Source organism: Apteryx rowi, unplaced genomic scaffold, assembly GCF_003343035.1.
Source record: "Apteryx rowi isolate R43461 unplaced genomic scaffold, aptRow1 scaffold_5, whole genome shotgun sequence".
NCBI lineage: Eukaryota > Metazoa > Chordata > Aves > Apterygiformes > Apterygidae > Apteryx > Apteryx rowi.
Genome location: NW_020450760.1, coordinates 9,357,357 through 9,372,133, shown reverse-complemented (window position 1 = coordinate 9,372,133; position 14,777 = coordinate 9,357,357). Strand labels below are relative to the sequence as shown.

At 37.0% G+C, this 14,777-nt stretch overlaps 1 protein-coding gene across 10 annotated transcripts in view; it reads left to right on the top strand.

Moving 5' to 3' along the window:
• The first annotated feature begins 545 nt into the window (after positions 1–545).
• The window catches only part of ZC3H14 (zinc finger CCCH-type containing 14), a 28,145-nt gene continuing 13,913 nt past the window's right edge, over positions 546–14,777 (top strand). For 3 of the 10 annotated variants that reach the window (XM_026079541.1, XM_026079534.1, XM_026079536.1), the window contains exons 1-8: positions 546–588; positions 3,938–4,052; positions 7,113–7,153; positions 7,495–7,690; positions 8,046–8,466; positions 10,374–10,537; positions 11,816–11,916; positions 14,335–14,490. In XM_026079541.1, the coding sequence (XP_025935326.1) occupies positions 3,961–4,052; positions 7,113–7,153; positions 7,495–7,690; positions 8,046–8,466; positions 10,374–10,537; positions 11,816–11,916; positions 14,335–14,490 (1,171 nt within the window). In that variant the 5' untranslated portion in view covers positions 546–588; positions 3,938–3,960. Of the gene's footprint in view, positions 589–1,432; positions 1,533–3,937; positions 4,053–7,112; positions 7,154–7,494; positions 7,691–8,045; positions 8,467–10,373; positions 10,538–11,815; positions 11,917–14,334; positions 14,491–14,777 lie in introns of those variants that run through there. The other 7 variants (XM_026079537.1, XM_026079533.1, XM_026079540.1 and 4 more) reach the window with 6 other exon arrangements.

Below are 14,777 nucleotides of genomic sequence, written 5' to 3'. Positions count from 1 at the left end.
GCCGTGGCGGGCGGCCTTCGGCCTCGGGGCGCCCGGGGGGAGGGGGCCGGGAGCAAGGAAGCAGCAGTTTGGGGAAGCGGAGTCGGGGCCCGCCGCAGCCCGCCTCCCCCGCGGCCGGGGYGCGGGCCTGGAGCCCGAGGGGCGCCGCTGCGGAGCCGCCCCCCGGCGGGGTCACACCGTCAGCGGCGCCGGTTTTTCCCGCTGAGCCGGGAAGGAAGGACCTTCATCGAGACATCTGCGGTTCGCTTCCTTTGCCCGGGGGTGCCCGCTTGAAGGTGGGCACCCGGGACTTGCGCTCAGAGCTGATGTGCAGGAGGTACGGCAGGTCGCGTGAGACTGCTGCTGGTTCTCCCTGTTCAGCTGCCAGCCCCTCTGTGTTGCAACCTTTGCATCGCAAACAGCGGTGAATAAGAAAAATAATCTCTGTTAAACCAACGCTTTCAAGGAGTTAACAAGAAAAACTTAATAAATGAGCTTCCCACAGTTTTGCAGTTAGGAGTGCTTTGTTGCTCTGTCCCTTAAATGCTATTTTATTATTTTTTTAGGGTGCTATAAAAGGAAAGTTGCAGGAGCTGGGGGCTTATGTAGGTAAGTTTTCTCGTGTATTCAGCAATCTTCTTTAAGTTCGTTATACAGATAGGAAACCACTAGCCGGTTAATGCCGTTCTCTGGATCAACATATTCATTAATTAATAATTGTGTTACTGCATAAAGAAGCCTTAAGCATGCAATGAATTTTCTGAAGTGCTGGACTAATATGAAAGAAAAAAGACTTTTTGTCCACAAAATATGTATAGTCTAAGTGAAAGAGAAGACAGTATGTGGACATTGATGAATGAAGGGACTAAAGGGAAATAACTAAGAAAGTTCACAGCCTCCTCTTTCAAGGAGAAATGGTGGCAAGGGAATTGAAAGAAAAACAAACAGTGAAGTGGCTTTGTGCCTCTTTAAGGAAGGTTCTTTGAAGCACAGAAGAAACATTAGATAAAGGAAGACGCTTGCAAATATAACAGCAGTTACATGTGAGCACTTTGAGAGAGAGTCAGTCTTTTCTCTGAAGAGGGATCTTTTCAACTGCATTTTGAATTTCAGTTAAGACATTTGTCAAAATTAGGAAAAAGAATGTTGCAGTAAGACAGAGAGACAGCTTGATTACATTAGTTTTACAGAGGAGTTGGAAAGGCCACTTCAGAAACACTATATAGAACAAATCTGCAAAATACAATGCTTGGTAGATAAGAGGAAAACTAAGAGCTACCCTGAGCTAATGTTGAAGTTACATATGTAACTAAATCTCAGAGGCAGGGTGAAATTTCCTTTTGGATGTGAGGAGACAGATATGAGCGGTGTGTAATGCTCTTTTTTTCCTGAATCCAGGATTAAATGGATATTGCGCTTAAGAGCAGCTATTTGATTTACAGCAGTAAAAGTTGGTAATTTAGCACAGTGTTCTGTTGGAAGCGGACTACCTGAATCGTGCAACTGTCTTGTTTTTTTTATGTGATATTCCCTGGAATTCGGATGAATGAAAGGTGAGATGTGTACCTGAGTGCAGAAATCCCATGACTGCAGGATCAAGTTCAAAGTTTGTAGCTTTGTCTTGAATTCATCTTAGTTCCTATTTAAAATGAGCCATTCTGTTTATGCAGTCAAAGTTTATTATAAAAGAGGGTTACCTGTGAGTTGACATTCTGAACTCAATAGGTCCCAAGGAACTGAGTTTACAGTTTTTTCATTGCAAGGTCGTCTTTGTCACCATCTCAGTTTGTCACGTTGTTGTCTTTTTCAGTTACTCATTTTGGGGGCTTTTGTTACTACCATTCCAAGTTTCAGCTTCTCAGGCCTTGATTTTTTTTTTTCTGCTTTTTCCTGCATTTCTGAAAATACTTTATTATCTCTAATACCAAGGTGCTAGTAAGAAGAGTACTTGTAATCTATGATTCCAGCTATGGCTACTTCCTCTTCTCTGTTTTTCTTTTCTTTGTGTTTCCTGTATTCGGAAGGCAGTTCCCAAGATCATCGTACAGTGTCTACATTTTCTTCTCAGTCAGCTTCTGAACTTCTTTACATTTCTCTGTATTCTTTATCTCCAAATATGACTTCTCTTGGCCTCTCTCTTTTAACCACTATTTCCAAATTTTTGTCATCTTTCTACTTTCTTTTCTTGGCTGAAGTATTTGGGGCAACTTTCCGATTAATGTATTTCAAGTACCCCCTATTCCTTCTTTTAGGAAACTGGTAAAATCCCTTCTCCCTCATTGTAGCCACTGTGAGCTAGAACCATGTTTCCGGAGTTTATGCTTTTATGTCTTTCGGTAACTGCTGGTACTTTAATTTCAAAAAGTCTTTTAGACAAAGACATGTTGAAAATTATTTGTTGTGTAGGACTTACGAAGGAAAAATTCACATCTGTAAAACGAAGTGAAGATAGTAAAATATTCATAAGCTATCAAAATTATCAAAGGCTGCAGTTTTGCGTGCAATTTAAGTAAGCATAAGCCAACACAGTCGCAGAAAGAAGCATTTTTTTCCTTTCTTTCCTTCTTCTGTTGTGCTGTTGCAAGTAATTCTGCACTTATGTTTAAAATATCCTTTTCTTAGCCTTATATCATGTATTGAATCAGACTGAGGAGCTGATCAAGTTTAAAACTAGCTTGGTCAAAAAGTAAATTGGTTTTAACGTCATAAGTTCCTTGATCAGTGAAGTAGATTCTATGCATCTTGCGAAGCTTATAGTTTACATGAAACTACCACCAAAGAAAACCTAGTATTTAAGGGTGACCTTTGGAACGCTTGGACTGGAACACTGAGTAGTGATAGTGGAGTGCAGGTGCAACATGTGTATGTAATTTTTGTAGTTTAGAGTACAGATGATTGTAGTGTACGTAGGTACAGAAGAAATATAATTCCTTTGATTTTATTTAAGATTTTTCATTTTTAAGTCTTTGTAATATTGTATGCAGACTTGACTTGATGGATTTAGTGCAGCTATATTAGTGCTTTAGTTCAGATTCACTTTTCAAAGTGGATTACCCAACTATCTTCACTTACTGTTCTTTGGTTCATTTCATAGAATGGTGTTGGAGACTATGAGCTGTTTGATTAAACTAAATTGRAAGAGGTGCTCAAGGAGCACACCTAATGCTACCACAAATGGGCATTCAGTCTTTTGGAGTAGACCAGAGCTAGTTCAAAATAAAAAGCTTGAATATCAACTTTCCCAAACTGTTAACTTGTTGATGTCAGATTCTCAGCACCTGCATATCCATTCCTATTGGTAGGCCTAGCCAGTGTGAACAGTCCTATAATGGGAGCAGATTCTTCACTGTGTATGAAATTGTATATGTTAGGGAGTTAGAGAATCATAGTGCATTGCTTTTTGTTTTCTTTTTTTTAGATCTGATATTCTGTGTTTTTGTAGATGGAAAATCTGTGAGTTAGTACAATTTTGATTTGTTTAAAGCACAAATCAGAAAGTAAGATTTATCTGTTTGGTCTTTGTAACCAGTGGAAATTTCAGAGAGATGGCACTATATTTAACAATATTTGAAGTAATGAAAATTGTGGACTGTTGTAAACATTCAAGGAAAAGGATTTAGGCAACAGAAGAATGGCTTTCTTCTATCTTGTCCTTTTTTGGTTTTATTTACTTGCATTTTAAAGATTTTGATCTTACCTTCAGTTTGTGCTCTTGTGAAGTTGACTATCTTTATTCCTCACTCGTATCTGAAACTTGTATTGATCCTCAGAGAAAATGGAAGACTTGGTCATTTCTTTATCTAAGACTCTGTCTGCAGTCTTTATAGTAAAACCGGAAAAAAAAATGATGACTTGTTTGTGGTTCTATTTGCTATATCCTTTATTAAACTTTAAAACAACATATTTTAGTGAGCTTTTCAAAAGTAATATAGAGGCCTATTCTTTCTCTTTCTATTAGATGAAGAGCTCCCTGATTATATTATGGTTATGGTGGCCAATAAGAAGAGTCAGGAGCAGATGACAGAGGACCTTTCCCTTTTCCTTGGAAACAATACTGTCAGATTTACTGTATGGTATGTTTGAGAGCTACTTGTCACACTTCTTACCAATATTCAGGACTGCTTTCTGTAAATGAAACTTGAGAATGTAAGAAGTTAAGTATCCTTTCATTGTGTTATTTACATTAATCAAAGCTTTTTACTGTTCAGCTCTATTAAATAAACTACTTTTAGTCTGTCAGTAGTTAAGCCATTGCGGTGGTAATTAAGTGACAAAGGGTTGGAGAGCTTATATTTTGGTTTTGCTCATAGGTTCAGTTGAATTTCTTAATGAAGTGTGAAATGCTCAGGTAACTGAGGGCCATATTGACTTCAAAAAATTATTTGTGCAAAGCCCACTGTGAGTGCAAGAATTCACTGCAGTCACACGTAAAGTAGTTCTTTAGAAATAAACTTATTTGCTTTCTTGCTAATAGTGCTTCAGATTGCTATTGTACATGGGAATTACTATATCAGGGCAGACAACCAATGGATCTAATTCTGTATACCCGTCTTTGACAAGGCTTAGCACCAAATGCTTAGGTATTCCCACCTCTCGGTCCGTTCATTTATCACCACCACCCAGCTCTACAAAGCAAAACTAGAACCCCAGAATTGTTGTGAGGAGGAAAAATTAGCAATAGATGAGTTCTTTTCCAAGCTTCTGACAGTAGTGGATTAATTTATGCTGTGCTGCATGAGAGATTTAGCTATTACAATATTTCTCAGGCATTTTCTAATGCTGAATTTGGCTTATAGTATTAACCTTTAATTAATTCTAGGTTTAAAAGTATTTAAACAGAGTATTAAAGCATATTTTGGGCCACTCCAGAATTTTTCTGTCATTCACAGTTGTATATTTTTTTCAAGTTAACCTTATTTCTGAGTCTTTAACCTAAGACAGTTTTAAGGAATGTTATTTTGATTTGTATAGCTAAGACAATATATTAAATTTTTCCTGCTTTTTCAGTTCGTTTCCTTTGTAATTTTCATACTGACTGGTTATGTTCACTTCTAACATTTCTTCTCCATGGTTAGTCAGGTTCCCCTTTAGTTGGTAAGGAGCTTTTGTGCAATTAAATGTCAGAAGAGAAACATTTTAGAAGTTGAATAAGTATGTTAGTTAAAGCATAAAAGTTGACAAAAAGTGAAAACTAGTTCCAGTTATTACGATTCACTGTGTTAACTGTTTAAACTGATGGATTTTCCTGTGTCAGTGTTACTTGTATGGACATAATTTGAGTCTGCTTTCAAAATTTTAAGTTTTTCTTGGCGTTTGTCAAAATATAAGAAAGGAGAATGCAATTAACTCTCCTCTCCCTTTTTTTTCTCTTAAGTACTCAGGCTTCTATGTTCTTTGTTCCTGTGGCCTGCCTAAGCAAAACTGTTGACTTTCACTGTATCAATAAGTCATGCAGTTGTCTTTCTCCCAGTGATTTTTGGGAATCAGTTAGACAAATCAGTGAGGTTTAACAAGTTGATAAAGTTACTCCAGTACTAGGATTTTGGCTGAATTCTGATGCACAGTAAAAAAATAACACAATCTGTAGCAAAAAATGGTTTTATGGCTTTGTAGTTAAAACTAAACCTCTATTAAAAAAAAAAAAAAAAGAACTAGAGAAGAAGAATTTCAACAGGGAAGGGAAATTAAGTGTTGTTTTTGTGTGTTTTTTTTTTTTTTAACATTTAGAACTGGATATCAGTTATATGTAGCAGTTACATTTCTTGCTTGTTTTGATGGTATCTTTTAAAATTCCCAAAATAATGAGTCTTTTAAGTCTCTCAATCCAGTATTCTCATCTGTCAATAAATACAAGTTTAATTTCAGTCTGTTTTATCAGACAATGAAGTAGGTATTAGTTAAAAGAACAGTGGAAAAGAAGACTAGATGACATGTATGCAGTAAGCTATAAGAGGAGGTGGAAAAAATGTTATATAGCATTGTAGTTGGGCGTTTTCTTTGCTTTTACTTCTTTTAAAGGCAATCCAGAATTTTTATGTTTTTAGGCATTGGGTCTGTGGCTAAACTAAATCATCAGCAAGGTCTGGCTTCCTTGGTTTGTCTTTGTAGCTGGTAATTCTGGGTCTCTTAGCAAAAGTTCCACCTCACTGGACCTGCTACTCCTGCTGGGTGGCCAGTGCTCCTTACTCTGAACCAAGTGTCAGGTCACACATTTCCTTAGGTCAATGTGGAAAATGATATGTAGCAGTCACATGAGCAGAGCTCAGCTGACGAAGCTTTTAAGAGTGTTCTAGTGAAAACGCACAAGGAGGTTTAGAAAGCCTTCCTTATGTTCACATGCAGTCTTTCTTTTCACACTTTTCAGTATGATTTTGTTTCTCAACCCCTTTGTATTATCCAGTCTAAATTATGAAGATGCCTGTAATTACATTTGGATTTCAACTAGGATGTGCATTTAATTTTTTTCTCTATAATATTTGTAGATTTTTAAACAGTGTTGTTTTGTAGCCTTTTGATTTTTCTTCAAGAATCTGTATTGCTTCAGGTTGGTGCATTTTGCACAGGCAAACAGCATATTTGCTACTACCCGAAATGTTTTTTGCTCACCAGCATGTCTCAAAGCATGTTTTTGAGTGGGCAGAGTTTATTATTCCTGAGTATATTATGTGCTATGAATTGTAAATTTGTTAGGTTTGGATTTAGAGTTATTTTAACTATTTGCTGTATAACTGAAAGTTTCATATATGAAGCAAAATTCTCATCTATACTTTAAGCTTCTAACTGAGGTTTTTTAAGTCACTCCTTTTGGAGACACTTGAGTCACCCCATTGGGTGTAGGACTGGGATGTAGCACTTAACATTGGCTTTAGTTCTCTAAACCAGCTAAGTGCCAAAAGTAGATCATGTGATGAATACCTTACCTGCACATGTAAAGTTGACTCTCTAGAGATGAGAGACTTGAACCACTCCCTTTTGAGTTCAGACATATGTCAGCTGATTGAAAGTGAAGTCTTAGATAAACAAGACACTTATTATATGTGGAGAAAAATGTGATTTGTTTCTGGAAAATGTTACAGTTCTTCTATTTTTCCTTTTTCTCTTTTGCATTGTTCTCCATCCCTTCCTTCTTTCAGGCTCCATGGTGTTTTAGATAAGCTGCGATCTGTGACTACTGGTAAGTAAGAAAATGATTTAAGAGTGTAAGTTGATATATGCATCTCTTCTGTGTAGTGTTGCAAGTCTAGAGAGTTTCAAAAAAGATCTTAACTGGCTTTTGTTCATTTTCAATTTATATGGTCTTTTCGGGTCCTGACTCTTTAGAAAATTGCTTTGATTTTTCTTGAAATAAAGAATTTATTTCTGAGTGGTTCTTGCTTATGTTTTGAGCTGAAATAAGTTTCAGCATGTTGTATTTTCTGTGCTGGGCAATGTCTTATTTGTAGTTTCTTAGTTAAATTTATTGCAAAAGCTTTATTGATATACTTTGGTTTAAACAAAAGGTACCTGTGTCCACAGAAACAACTAGTGTAAAATCTTCGGAAACTAATATCTTTGAGAGCAACCATCCTTCCAGCAAAAACAGCTCATGTGTGAATGATGAGAAGAGGCGTGAGGATATCTTGCCACCTCTTGCAGTTTCCAGTACTCGGACTGAAAGAAATGACTCTAGAGTTTCAACTAGCTCACAGGAACAAAGAAACACTACTTCACGGTATGGCTTCTGATTGTTTACTGAGAGGGATTCAGACTCTAGGGCTTGTATGACTGTGATAGTCATTCTGAAGAGCACAGATACTTGAAAAGATCAGAATAGTTTTGAGGAGTAAAACATTGCTATAATTTGTTGCATAAAACGTGAAATCAGGAATTCCGTTGCATGTCTTTAAGCAACAGATGTGCTTACATTAATTAACGAAACTAAAAATAGASGTCAGGTGTGTTAGATTTTTTATAAACAATAGTATCTTCATGATTCCTCCTTGCTGGCTTTGTTTAAAGGAAAGTTCTCATTTTCCAGAAGTTTATTTGCAAGTTAGGTAATAGTTCACAATCTCTTATTTTATCAGGCAGTCTTGTGAAGATGGTTCTGCATCCCGCTTAACGTCTACAGTCAAGCCTTTAAGGGAATTGTCACCCTCTGAAGCTGTAATTGACATTAAACCTGAACCAGATGATCTAATTGATGAAGACCTGAACTTCGTGCAGGAGAATCCTTTGTCACGGAAGAAACCTATTGTGACTGTAACTTATGGGTCTTCTCGTCCTACTGCTGAAATCTACCGACCACCAGCTAGCAGGAGTGCAGATGGCAATGTGCATGTGCACAGATTGTCACAACAGGGCAACTTACAGGGGAGCCGGCAGTTAGATGGGCAGAGCTGCCGGTCTTTGGAAACAGTCCAGCTGTGCAATCCAGAAGCATTTGGCAGCTTAGCAGAGAGTTACAGACCCACCTCCAAACTTTGTGGTGATAAAGTAGGCAGTGAGGTTGGTGTGATCTAAATATTGCTATATTTCACGCTTGCTAGACACCGTAATTGCTATATACTTCTCAAGTAAGATCTTGACCTTGGAGAAATCAAAGGATTTCTGTCACTGATATCAGTAGGTTTCGGATTTCACCCCTTAGATTCACTGATCAAAACAATTGCATAGTTTAACACTTCACAGGTTGCTGATTTGTTAATTACCATCTACATCTTGATGCCATATTGAGTTGGACTAATGAGTTAGCACATTGGCATGATGCTCTTGATGAATAAGAAAGAATCATTTTACTCTCTGTGGAATTGCATAGTTTTCCATGAGTGATATGTAAATCTCCAGCTTTACACAGAATTTTGTAAATCTGTATTTTTTGGATGCTGTATATTCGTACGTATGCTAGATAAACATTAGTCTCCTAAGCTTGGTAATATTGCTTATTAGGACTATAATTACACTATGTAGACTCATGGAATTTAAGAACTCTTTGGAATCAAATGCAAACTCAAATGTGTTTGCTGCGCTACTTACTTTAGAGGCTAGAATAATCCAGCAGGTTGATAGTCCCAGCTGATAGTTTTAAGACTATTCATATGGGTCAATTAAGAGCCCTTTGTGGAAGGGATGAAGATTGTTATGGCTGCTAATGTTGTAATGACAGAAGTTTTACATGCCTTCTATTTTGAGTGGATTTGTCTTTGCTACTACTTGCATAATTCTGTCTTTGCTGCTACTTGCATAATTTTGTATAAAGGATAGTGACTTTTATTCAGAAATTTAGAATGTTTTACAAAAATATGTGCTGATATATTTTTTTAAAATGAGGAAATGAGAATGAGAATATAGTGATTTGTTTAAGGCTGTGCATAAATGACTGGCAAATGATAGTCACTTTCTCTCTGGCATATGTTAGAAAGAGGTCTTATGATAATTTTCTTTTATTACTGTTTTATTAATAGTATCCAGAACAGAGCTATTCCAGGAGTGTTTCTTAGGATTATGAGCCTTTGCTGTATTCTGCCTTCTCTTAGACAAGTTCTTGTGACTTGGAAGTTTTTTGTTTTTTTTTCTTTTTTTTAGATATTAGTGGGATTTTTTGTTTGTTTTTTACTGTATATGTCTTCCATATCAGTGTAGCCCAGAACTATCCTTTAGGATATTTATTCCTCGCTCTTGGAGGACAAAGGAACAATTAAAGGATATTATGTACAACTCTAATGTCCAAATACCTCTTTGAACTCCTGTGTGTTTCAGTGTTGAGCGATGGTTCCCACAGAGAAGAAAGTATCAAGGTGCATCCCTTTTCCTGTGTTTTCATGCAACCTAGCATTTACATTTGTCACTACCGTCTTCATGAAGGATTGTGGTGGTGGTTGGCTGTATGAAAACAGGGGTATTGCACTGCCTACACTGGACTAGTCTGGCTCTGCATAGCTACTAGTATCCTTTGGAATATGTCAGCTTTCTAGATATGAATCCTTACACTAATCTGAAACTAGAGTTGCTACAGTAGAGAGAGAGAGAGAGAGAGAGAGAAAATGAAATTGGTATGAATGACTATTAAACTTTAAACGTGTACCTCGAGGGGCGCTCTGAGTTGCTTCCAAAAACTCTGTTTTTTCTGTAGATATTGAATAGGTTGTCTGTCCTTTAGACTTTTTTTCTTTTCCCTTGCTAAGCATTATTTACTGTCACATTTAAAATGATATGTTTCAGTGTAATTATGTCTGATTTTTGATATTCTCTAGTACTGTTACTTTTGTTTCTGCGGGCAGTACAGTACCATTCATGCACTTTTGAATTTAAGTTCTCAATCTTCTGGCTTTAAGCAGAATTGCAGTGTTTTGATTGCTGGTTTATTAATGTGTTTCATGCTAACTAAATTGTTTTGGCTGCTCTGTTTATTGTAGGAAGAAAGCTCCAGGAAGAGAAGGTTGCCCGTTGTAAGTTCAGTAGTCAAAGTGAAAAAGTTCTGTAATGATGGGGAAGAGGAGGAGGAGGAGGAGGAAGACTATGGTTTGCGAATAGGAAGCATCTCCAGCAGTGTGTCTGTACCTGCAAAGCCTGAAAGAAGGTACTTAAGACCTCTGTGATTCTGTCTGGTTTCCAGAATGAATTTAATGAGCAAAAACTTTGAATATGGAAGCTGCTGAAAATTGATTGCAATCCCTGAAAGTTGAAGGGAAAAAAGACAGTAAGCCTTTTTTGTATTGTTTCACACCTCTGTGTGTGAGATGTCTGCTTATACCACCTTTTTTTTCCTCTAATTTTATAACTCGTTTTTATTATTGTGCATATGCTGCAACTGACTGAAATTTTAAACTCTCTGGGAAAAGTTCACTGGCGAAAGAATGTTAAAGTTGGCATGCTTCAGACCACATACTTAATTTAGTGTCATAACTTCCAAGCGTTTTGATTACTTTGTTTTTACTTCAGGAATAGTCTTCAAACCAATTGTGACTGATCAGGCAAAGCAGACCAGCCTGATTCTCTTTCTTGCACTGTGCCTTTTGATGTTATTGCAGTCTCTATTACTGTAAAACAAAACCAACAAATCAGTGGAATACTTCAGTGATTTTTTTTTTTTTTTAATAAAACTTGCTTCTTTATGTTGCTCTATTCCTTAAGACTATTTTAACTTTACAAAAGACTTGAGAGATTTTTTTTTTTCCTGACTTCTGTCAGTCAGGGTTCATTCATGATTTATATCTGTGTTTCAATAGTAAGAGGAAGAACATTTAAACTAGAGAAGAGACAGTTCTCCTGATCTTCAGTGTTAGCTCAGCCCTGAGATCATCAAATCATTAGACTTGTTTGAAGCTAATATATTTTATTGAAATTATTTTCAGCCCTACAGCATGTCTGATTTAAACTTCCTGGTTGTTGATGTTCGGAGAGAAACAGGAAGCTTTTGTATAACTAATTTTTATATATATTTTAGAGAGAGAGAAAGTCAGAGAGAGTCAGAGTGTTGGTTTTCAGGCAGATCTTACTCCCTGAGGCAGCCACATGATTACTAGTGCAGACACGGAGGTAGCATCAGGAATGCGAGGGGCAGAAGTGGGAGGAGGAGAAGGGCAGAGTTTTGCCTTTTGGATGCAGCATGGTTTTATAGCAGCTTAAGCTGACAGGTGAAATCATGCCTCTGGACTTCAGTTTTTGAGAGTATTTGGTGGATCCCAATCCACTCAATGGATTAAAAGGCTGAAAACATACATAAAGTGAATTTTTAGATGATGAATTTAGCAGTATTGTGCTTATCTGTGTTTAACATGTCAAAATATCATGTTTAACATGGATACAATGACTGTTGCAATTCATGTGCAACTAATTGTTTTTCCATCTCCCTTAGACCTTCGCTACCACCTTCCAAACAGGCCAATAAGAATTTAATACTGAAAGCAATCTCTGAAGCACAGGAATCGGTTACAAAAACAACCAATTACTCCACAGGTAATTAGCATTGTTTTTATTTGTGCTAAGCTACAGTATTTCCAAGCCCTGTTTTATAAATCCAAGCTAAATGTAGTGCTAAGAGAGAAAACAAAGTGAAATAGTGGATGTCAGCGATATACTTAATGGCTCTTGCATGTCCTGTGTACATTACAGGAATCTTCAGTGATAGATTACAAAAGCATAAACAAGAGAGGAAATGTCTTTAAAACATATTAATCAAAGTGATAAGTCTCTGAAGTATATAGAGAAAATGCCAGTGGTGGAAGTTTTCCAAAGTGTTAATAGTTGCATGTGTGAGAATGACCAGTATTAGGGATGTCGTTTGAGCTAACTGTTTACTACTTTCTTTCAAAAGATTACCCTTTCTGCACTCTCTTCCTTCTTTCCTGGGAGAGGAAGAAAAAGGCCAAACAGTAAAAAAGCAAAGTGCACAGAGGTAGTGGAGGTACAAAATAACAAGCAACAAACTGCTAATGATATATCAACCTATATTCTCTTCAAGCAGTGAGCTTGTAACTGTAGTTTTAGATATTGAGTTGCAGCTCATACTGCAACTAAGCAGTTACTTAATTCTAGGTATTCAGTTTTCTTAGCTAGGAAAGACTTCCGCTGAAGAAGGGCAAATCCAGCTGTGATCTTGGGCTTTCGTATAATTGGATATTAATAAATCTAGTGTTGTCAGCATGAAACGTTGCAAATTGCTGGGGAAGAGTATTCACTAAATTACCTAAACCATGACTTCTCTGCTTTAGTGCCATCTGAAGCAAGAGTTAAAGTTATTCAAAATCTGTCCCGCTGTCTCTCAAAACCTACAAGCTAACTGTAACAAAGACACGACTTCCTTCTATGTTAGCATATTTAAAAAACAGTCATTGTGAATGTCTTCCCTGTTTTCTTGTAGTTGCATGTATTTTCAAAGTTGCATGGGTGCTGATGAGTAGATCTACAGGCATGAGAAATGTGATGGGAGTTTTGTGTTCAAAGGCTCTTGTACTGGGGAACGTGTCCTTGCATGTTAGAAGTTGGGTGTAAAGTGGGCTGGTTGTAAAACAGAAACTGTACAAATGAGGCAGTAAAGATCATCGCCAACCTTAGCATTGAAGGAGAAATAACTTAAGAATTGTTCTAGTGAATAACTGTTGAATTGCTTGATTACTTACAAAATACAGTATACAGTAAAATACAGTAAATGAACTTCTTCTTTTAAAAGAACATTATTAAGCTTCTTCATTCATAATGAATAGCATGAGTGCCTCCCAAGCATTAAGAGCTCATTCTGGATGGGAAGCGGAATGAGCAGTTTTTGTAAAGAGAAGAAATAGGAGCTCTAATACTCCTGAGTTCTGATTCCAGTTATACAGTGAAAAAAGTGTTTATGGTGGGAAAAGCAGCAACATGGGAAATGGAGGGGGTTTGAGGGGATGCAGGAAGCTCTTTGCTGTGCACACAGCAATATTGCAGGAAATGGAACATAGCCAGAAAATTTCATAGTAAATGAAAACTGTTGATTTGCAGCAGTGGTGATCTTCATAGTTTGACTTACCAACACAAGACTATTTCAGTGGAGAGAGCAAAAAGCACCACTTTGTGGTTTAACAGAAAGATGATATGTGAATTTTATCTGAAATACCATGTAGGTACTTCCACTTTAGGGATAATATTTCATATCTTGTTTAAATATTTTGAACAGAATATGGAAGTAAGCTAAATAGGTAAAACAAAAAGGTCTTAAATGATACATCCAGTACTGAGCTGTATCTTTTAACTCTGTGTTAATAGTCAGGTGTGATAGTGGTTAATAGGTTAATAGTGCTGGTGTGATATTCAGCCAGGGAATGGATATGCCTAGCTCTTCACAAGCAGTTTTGATGGTCTTGGCAAAAGCCAGGCAAAACAGTCAACCTTTCGTCCTGCTATACCCACATTCCATGCTGTTGTCATCAAGTTTTGTATTTGGTTTACAAGCACCTTAGCATAGATTATCTGGCATCGCATGTATTAGAAGCACACCTTGATAATCCATAATTGGATGAAAAAGTGGAAGAAAAGTGATTTTGAGATCACAGGAGAGTCCAGTTTTTACTAAATTAATGCTACGTAGGAGTGGATGAATGAATGCTTTGCTGATGTCAGTCTAATTATTTTTATGCTGCATTTCAGCTTTTGATAAAAGACTTAGTTTTGTCTTGCAAGTAGATGTTCTGAGGTGCAGCTCGTGGAGTGCTCTATATGCATCCATGAGCGCACTTTTACACTATGAATTTTACAGGTAGCTATAGATACTTTCATAGAGATACTTTAGGTTTGGGGTTTTTCTGAATTTATTCAAAGTTATTTTAGGATCATATACAAACATAGTACTGTTGAGTGATTGGGTAGTACTAAAATGATTTACCATTGTTTCTTTAAATAAAGTTCCGCAGAAACAGACTGTTCCAGTTGCACCGAGAACTCGATTTGCCCCAGAAGAATCTCAGTTAGAAGTAATCCATGTGCAAAGCAGACTCCCTGCTCTGAGTTCTCAGCTTCAAGTAGAAGAGCCAAAGGAACAGACAATTGAACGAATTCAAGGTCATTTGATAACGTTCTTTAAAAATTTATACCTGGGAACATCATTTTACAACAGGCTGAGCAGCACGTTATTCACACATGCTTTACCAGTATACTGTATAGACTGAAATTTCTCTGGGGTGCATTAGAGGGAAGAAAAGAATKCATTGGAGAGTCTGGCTTGAACATCTAATATTTGAGTTTATCGAGTGCATCTTTGTTAGCTGCTCTCATATTTATAAGCATCTTGTAGAAACATGAAAAGTGCTGGGTAAAATGCTTTTAATGTTTAAGTCAGCATCGAGTTT